The sequence below is a fragment of the Silurus meridionalis genome, chromosome 5, assembly GCF_014805685.1.
Source record: "Silurus meridionalis isolate SWU-2019-XX chromosome 5, ASM1480568v1, whole genome shotgun sequence".
Lineage (NCBI taxonomy): Eukaryota > Metazoa > Chordata > Actinopteri > Siluriformes > Siluridae > Silurus > Silurus meridionalis.
In genome coordinates this window covers 27,481,769-27,488,949 of record NC_060888.1, presented here as the reverse complement: position 1 = coordinate 27,488,949, position 7,181 = coordinate 27,481,769, and the positions used below count along the sequence as shown (strand labels likewise).

The 7,181-nt window shown below is 37.4% G+C and overlaps 1 protein-coding gene across 1 annotated transcript in view; it reads right to left on the bottom strand.

Annotated features, from left to right (window-relative positions):
* Positions 1–6,170: 6,170 nt before the first annotated feature.
* slc7a5 (solute carrier family 7 member 5) overlaps positions 6,171–7,181 on the bottom strand; it is a 14,229-nt gene continuing 13,218 nt past the window's right edge. The window contains 1 exon segment of the mRNA XM_046849633.1: positions 6,171–6,237. Within this exon segment, the coding sequence (XP_046705589.1) occupies positions 6,182–6,237 (56 nt within the window). The 3' untranslated portion in view covers positions 6,171–6,181.

The window sequence follows — 7,181 nt, the reverse complement described above, 5'->3', positions numbered from 1 at the left end:
TCATATTATTATGAATTTATTTAAAATTTATTATAATATTTTATATAAAATTATATAATAACAATTATTCATAATTATACATTATTTATATAATTTGAATAATTACTATATAATAATATTTTATATAGTAACAAACTGTAAAAATGTAATTCATGTAAAAAAGTGATGCAATAAAGACAACGAAACAATTAAAGAAAAATGTGAATTGTATATTTATGTAATATTTTTGACAGCAGGTGAGAAATGTTTGTATGTTTTCTTTTTGCTAGTTTTCAGTAGTTAAAATAGTTGTTATTAATTCATTTGTTATTATTTTTTCATGTCTATCACACAGGACAGCTCTGTCTCTCGAGTCTTGTGGTGGAGTTCTCACGTGTGTACTGATGGTTTGTTAGTGAGTGAAGCTTTGCTGTTAAATTTCACAGACACACATTGAATCCTTTAATACACACTCCTGGGGTTACTGGGGGGTGACGGGGCATTACTGTGGTGAGTCAGTACTGTGAGGAGTCAGTATTAGTGCAGCCCATTTACTCTGATGAATATTAAGAGACAATATTGTAATGATTCAGTATTCTGATGGGTCAGAACTTTAATGATTCAGTATTGTTAAGGGTCCGAAATGTAATTAGTAAAAGGTCAGTACTATAATGAGTCAGTACTGTAATGAGTCAGTACTATAATGAGTCAATACTGTAATGAGTCAGGACTGTAATGAGTCAGGACTGGTAAAGTCAGTACGGTAACAGACCATTACTGTAATACATATGGTTAAGGGACAATATTGTAATTAGTCAGTACTGTATTGAGTCAATATTGCATTGAGTCAGTACTGTATTGGGTTAGAACTGTAATGAGTCAGTACTGTAATGAGTCAGTACTGTAATGAGTCAGAACTGTAATGAGTCAGTACTGTAATGAGTCACAGCTTTAATTTGTCAGTACTGTAATGAGTCAGAACTTTAATGAGTCAGTACCGTAATGAGTCAGAACTTTGTAGAGTCAGTACTGTAATCAGTCAGAACTGTAATGAGTCAGAACTTTAATGAGTCAGTACTGTAATTAGTCAGAACTTTATATTCAGTACTGTAATGAGTCAGAACTGTAATGAGTCAGAACTTTAATGAGTCAGTACTATGATGAGTCAGTACTGTAGCTGATGAGAAAAGTAGTGTTAGCTCATTCTGTTCATCTAATTTTCTTTCTCTTGTCCTCTATTCCTTCCTTTATCTCTATCTCTCTATCTATCTATCTATCTATCTATCTATCTATCTATCTATCTATCTATCTATCTATCTATCTATCTCTCTCTCTCTCTCTCTCTCTCTCTCTCTCTTCTGGACAGTGTTTCTCTGGAGCAATTTTTCGCTGCAGGAAAGAAAGGTCATGTGATCATAGTAAATGTTGCTCCACATCCTGAGGGAAAACGTTCACGCTCACAGACAGATCATGAGTTTTTGCTTGCAGCAGTCACAAGCTGCATGCAGCCGAGCAACCGGCGCTCACGCAAGGGATTTTCCTCCACCTGGGACATCGCACTTGCAGACTGGAGGATCAAATCTCCACAGAGATTCAGTGTTCAGTGCCATTTTTAAAGAGACAGAAGGATTTGAGGAGCATACATCCACAGAATATATAAAATTAGTTCTCCAAGATGTTTGGAACAATCTACCTGTTGAGGTCCTTAAAAAAATCTGCATATAGTGTGTGTGTAGATATCGGTGTTGGGTCGTCTGAGAAATCTGCTATAAGGCCTTCAGAATCAGCACTGTGTAGCATCAAATCCTTTTTGCTTGAAAGCAGGTGCTTTAACCAATCAGATTGCGAGTTGGCCATCTAGCAGGCGTACAATTACGTCACAATATATGTACAATAACTGTGAAGGCTCAAATATATTCATGATGATTCAACATCTTTTGTTTATTCTACAATGATTGACTGATGAGAAGAAACTGATACACTGACAAGACCTGGACACTGTGAGGTCACCAAAACAGTCAAGCGTTTTCATAAACCGTTTATACTTCTGCGTTTTCTTTCCTGTAAAGGAAAACCATAATGCACAAAAAATGCACAGAAATGCACAAAAACACAGGGAAAACCTCGGGGTGATGTGATGAGATGAATATCTGTGCTTCTGCTGGAGATGATGTATGTGGAGGTGCAGTTGTGGCTCCAGTGAAAGGAGACACGTTGAATTGTGTTCATTGAGATTCCTGTGTGTGATGTAGCGCTCTGTTCTACTGCACTTCTCCATCATACTGATTTTCTCTATAGACATGGCATCATAATGATGGGATTAAGAGGTGGACTGGTTCCTGGTTCACAGGTGGAACACCAGTGAAGGACGGAAGGACGGAAGAATTTACACTTTGCAGGGTTTATTTTTTATAAAAACCAAAAGAATTCAAAGAGTTTGCTGAGGGAATGACTGTTTATAGCTGCTATAATGTAAGTGAGAACTATCTAGTTTTATGGATGTAACATTAAAGGTTACAGATTAACACTGCTCTGTTCCTAAAACAGCACGATGAAGTCAATATAAAACTAAATAATATTGTGATGCAGAAATCATCTCATTGTGTCACACAACCACAAACAAATCCAATTATTTCAATTATTTTATTTCTTAAAAAAAAGACATGATTCAGTAGACATTTTGCACAAACAGCAAATAAAAAGGACACAGTGAAGAAACGGTTGTTTATACACAGCAGATTCGTCTTTCTCCACAAAACATTTTCCAGAACACAGATCTGAGATCATCTGAAAGCACAGAGCGGAGAGTCTACACAGAAATATCACACAGTTTAACACAGATCTGAGATCAGCTGGACCACGACAAGCAACACACTAGGGTTACAAACAAACTACCAGAGTATGAATAAGTCCCAGAGTTTGCCTTTACCCCTGTGTGTGTGTGTATTAGGAATACTATTTCAACAGAAGGAATTCTGCAAGCTGAAACATTCCTGTATAATATTTGAGGAGGTAAAAATGGTGTCCAGGTCACTTCCTGTTTCAAAAACGCCGTGTCCCAACATCACACTCTCTTGAGATTTTAAACGATCAAGTTGAAATCCAATACAAAGCTTTGCAGCATTTGAAATTTTTGAAAATAAAGTCATCCATTCACCATTTTGTCACTACGGAGCCGGGCTAACGAGCAATCCAGATCGTTAATGAGTAGCGTAGTCATAATTAATCACTTCAGGTATGTGGAGTTTTTTCAGTTTTTTAAAGTGAGAACAATCACTGGTCAGTTTTTTATTTCATGCTTATAAAAATAAATAACATGATAAAAACAAAAAAACGAACATCAATAAGAAAAACAGAAATTCCTCATCATGGCTAACATCGCTGTTAACGATCTGGTGTTGTTATGTAACCAAGGCTACGGAGCGCCAAAAGAACCAAAAAGCCCAGCCCTCGAGTTTTTTCTTATTTTTTTAAATTGAACCGAATTACGTGCGATGTAACAGAACGTTCCTAATAATTTTCATGCGTATACATGTGTATTGTAGGGTGAGGGACGGGGCTGAAGAAAATGTATTGTAGGATGAGGGCGGAGCTATAGAAAATGTATTGTGGGGTGAGAGGCGGGGCTAAAGAAATTTTATTGTAGGGTGAGGGGCGGGACTAAAGAAAATGTATTGTAGGGTGAGAGGCGGGGCTAAAGACATTTTATTGTAGGGTGAGGGGCAGGACTAAAGAAAATGTATTGTGGGGTGAGGGGCAGGGCTGAAGAAAATATATTGTAGAATTAGGGGCGGGGCTAGGGAAGAAAATAGACCTCGCGCACTGATCCGATGTCGAACAAACAGAGCAAGATCTCAGGGTTGGTTGTGTTACAGAAAACGGATTAGTAGTTTAATTACAACTTTGAAAGATGGTAACAGAACCGTCCGGAACCACGAAGAACCAGTGTTTGTCGGTATGCATGACAGACCGACCCGAGAGCAGACTTAACTTGACCTATAACGAATAAAAAAATGTAAAGAAAAACTAAAAATAGGTTTAATGAGTAAACTTTTCTTAGAAAAAAAAGCTAAATATATTAGTAAACTAAGCAGATATAAAAAAAATCTATAGAGCAAAGTCTCTACAAATAAATAAATACAATACCCACTGCATCAGCAGCACTGATTTACATTAGTCTGATTGGCTTCAATGTTAGTCCATATGTCCTTAAACAGAACGTCTTCTAAAACTAAACAGAACACATGACTGTAACACACACACACACACACACACACACACACACACACACACACACACACACACATCATTCCTACTGGTTTCAGAAATCATTCGGAAGAGTCTGAAGTCCTTCGTGGTGCTTGAAGAGAAAATAAAAAAGTTTTCTCCGATTTTACGCCCTTGAAAGAAACTCGTGTCACTTCAATGCAAAACAAAACAAAAAAAAAAACCACAAATGAAATTCAACCAAATGCAACTCATTTCTATTGCATTTTAGAATTTTACATCGGAATGATGAGATCGTCGTCTCTAGAGCTTCTCCAGAGTATTCGAAGTTACAGCAGTGATTCCTGGCGACGTGATGCGTCTGAACGAGAAGCGTTTCTCGATTTAAAACAACGAAGAATGAAGGAATTGTCACGTGATTTCGGACAGACAGGAAATAAAAGATTGGTGTTTCGTTTAAGAGAAATGGATGATGTGCTGGTGAGACAGATATTAGTGTGATTAGTTATAATGGAGCAGTGGAGTGGAGCTTCACATGTGTTTACTGTGAAGACTTTTAAAAGAAATGTTACTATTAGTAATTACTATTACTATTGTGTCGACGCAACGATGCTGAAGTCCAGCGAGGAACGAGGTCACAGCGAGGCTACAGGAACAGGCACATGTTTCCATTCTTCAGCTTGTGATGGTGAAATGCTAATTAAAGATATCTATCGTATAAGGCTTTGTATCTGCTGTACAGATTGACGGAAAATGGAAATTAATTTAGTTTTAAATTTTTTTAATGAAATTTTCTATATTTCTTTCTTCTACATTCGAAAGTAAAGATTTCTGTTCGCGTTTCTGAAGCAAACGAAGCTACACTTTTCCACACGAGTTCTGAATGAGAAGTTGCTGAACCTCCATGTGGCAGAAAAGCCGTGGCTGAGAGCAGGCGTGTGAATGGGGGGCGGAGCCTAAAGGGACGTTAGGGATCAATCAAAAGCCTGTCTGTTATTTTCGTTAAAGTGTTCTCTGTTTTAGAGAGCAGCAGGGAGGATAATAAACATCTCACCACAACCCACAGACTTGGATTTCTGAAACTTCAATTGGAAAAACATCACTCGATTGTCGACACCGAATAATCAACTAACTAACGAACTAGCTAGCTAGCTAACTCGCTCTGTATAATAATAAAAACATAACAATAATAAAAAAATGTAACTGACGGAAAAAAACTTAACGGATGAGAGCGAGTTGTTATCGGCTCATTCGCGCTCGCGGATTCATGATCCCTTCTGAGCTTCTAAACGAATATCACGTCATGGGGATGAAAACATTCGACAACTGCATCAGATCGGAAAGGGAAAAATGCGTGTCTCAAATCGCTCCGAGGTGAAAGTTTCGAGTTGTACTTCCGCCGTTAGGAGGAAATTTGGCGAGTTCTGCGTTAGAACGTCTTTGTGTTCTGTTCTGTACCTTTTCGTTTCATAACGGCGGAAAACTGGGGAAGAATCGCGAGATCGCAGCGCATATGGTGTAACTGGAGAGAAATGATTAAAGCACCACTATATATACGTGCACTACTGCGCACACACACACACACACACACACACACACGCTCATGATACTGCCGTATTCTACAGTAGTCTGAACATTATTAAAGGAATGTCTGAAAAACTAACAAAGCAAAAAAAAAAAAAAAAGGAAAAATTTAAGTTAGAAGGAATCTTGAAGAAGCCGTCACTCGTCCGGACGTCTCTTTCTTCCTTCTTCTGTCGTTTGAACTCCGTACTTTTAGGCAAGAGGCTGTGGGTTTACACTCAAAGAAGAGAGAGAGAGAGAGAGAGAGAGAGAGAGAGAAAAAGAAAGAGCAGCAGGTCAAAGGGTAAAGATGGACATTATTTTGTCTTTAAGTTTGTGCGCAAATTCGTTTCCAACCAAAACATCCATTTGGTTTGTTGTATTCCTTGTTTCTTTCTTTCTTTCTTTTCCTTCACGACTCCTGAGGAACGACCTCCAGCACCTTCTGGCAGTTGGCCGTGGCCGAGACTGAGGGACAAAAACAAAAATATGTGGTTTAGACATTTTAGAGAGAAAACGAAACACAGAATCGGGTCGTCGTGGGAATATCTAAGGATTGTTGTTGTTTTTTTTGTGGGCGTGGCTTCCCTGATGTTTTGACAATAAAACATTTGTAGAGAAAATACAATTTACAGCTAGGGGTGTGAGATAGTGACAATAAACAATATCTCGATATTTTCTTTGGGTTTTCTTGATAATAATAATAATTTGATGGTATTTTGTTGGGTGTGTTTCTCTGCTGGTTCCTTCAGGACCACCGTGGACTCCTAAATCTTATTTTTGTGTGGTGGTCATTTCACAGCAGTGACACAGATTCATCTGTTCCAATAAGTGTAAAATGATTTATACCTTTTATGTGCATTTTTTTTTACTTTATAAAGACATTTAATCAGTCAATTAGAATATTAAGACATTTCGTCTGTTACTAAGCGAATAAAATCAGTATTTTATAATATAAATACCACAGAATAAAAATTTGATACATATATTTTAATAGCTGATTTTTGAAGAAGAAAAAAAAGCACTTCATGAGATACTGATAAACTACAATATAAATTACTACGTAACATAAGAAATGTACAGAAACTACGGTTTTCCAACATCTAAACCACTGAGCTGCACTGCTTTCCTTCCTACTGCTTTTCAAAATCATAATCAATTTGCATAAATGGTGGGAAAATTAAACAATCAGTTCTGTTTTGTGACTGAAATCGAGGCTCAGTGGTCCTGCACGTCCTCCCTGTCTTTCACTTGTCTGATCTCCAATGTGTTCTCCAGATAATTAAGTTCATGGCTTGAATTTTACACACAAAAATCAAACGTTCAGTCAGTAAACAATTTAACTCCATTTCTATTTTACTTCATTACAAATGCAGTAAGTGAGAAGGTTGGAATGAGAACCAGTCGATCAG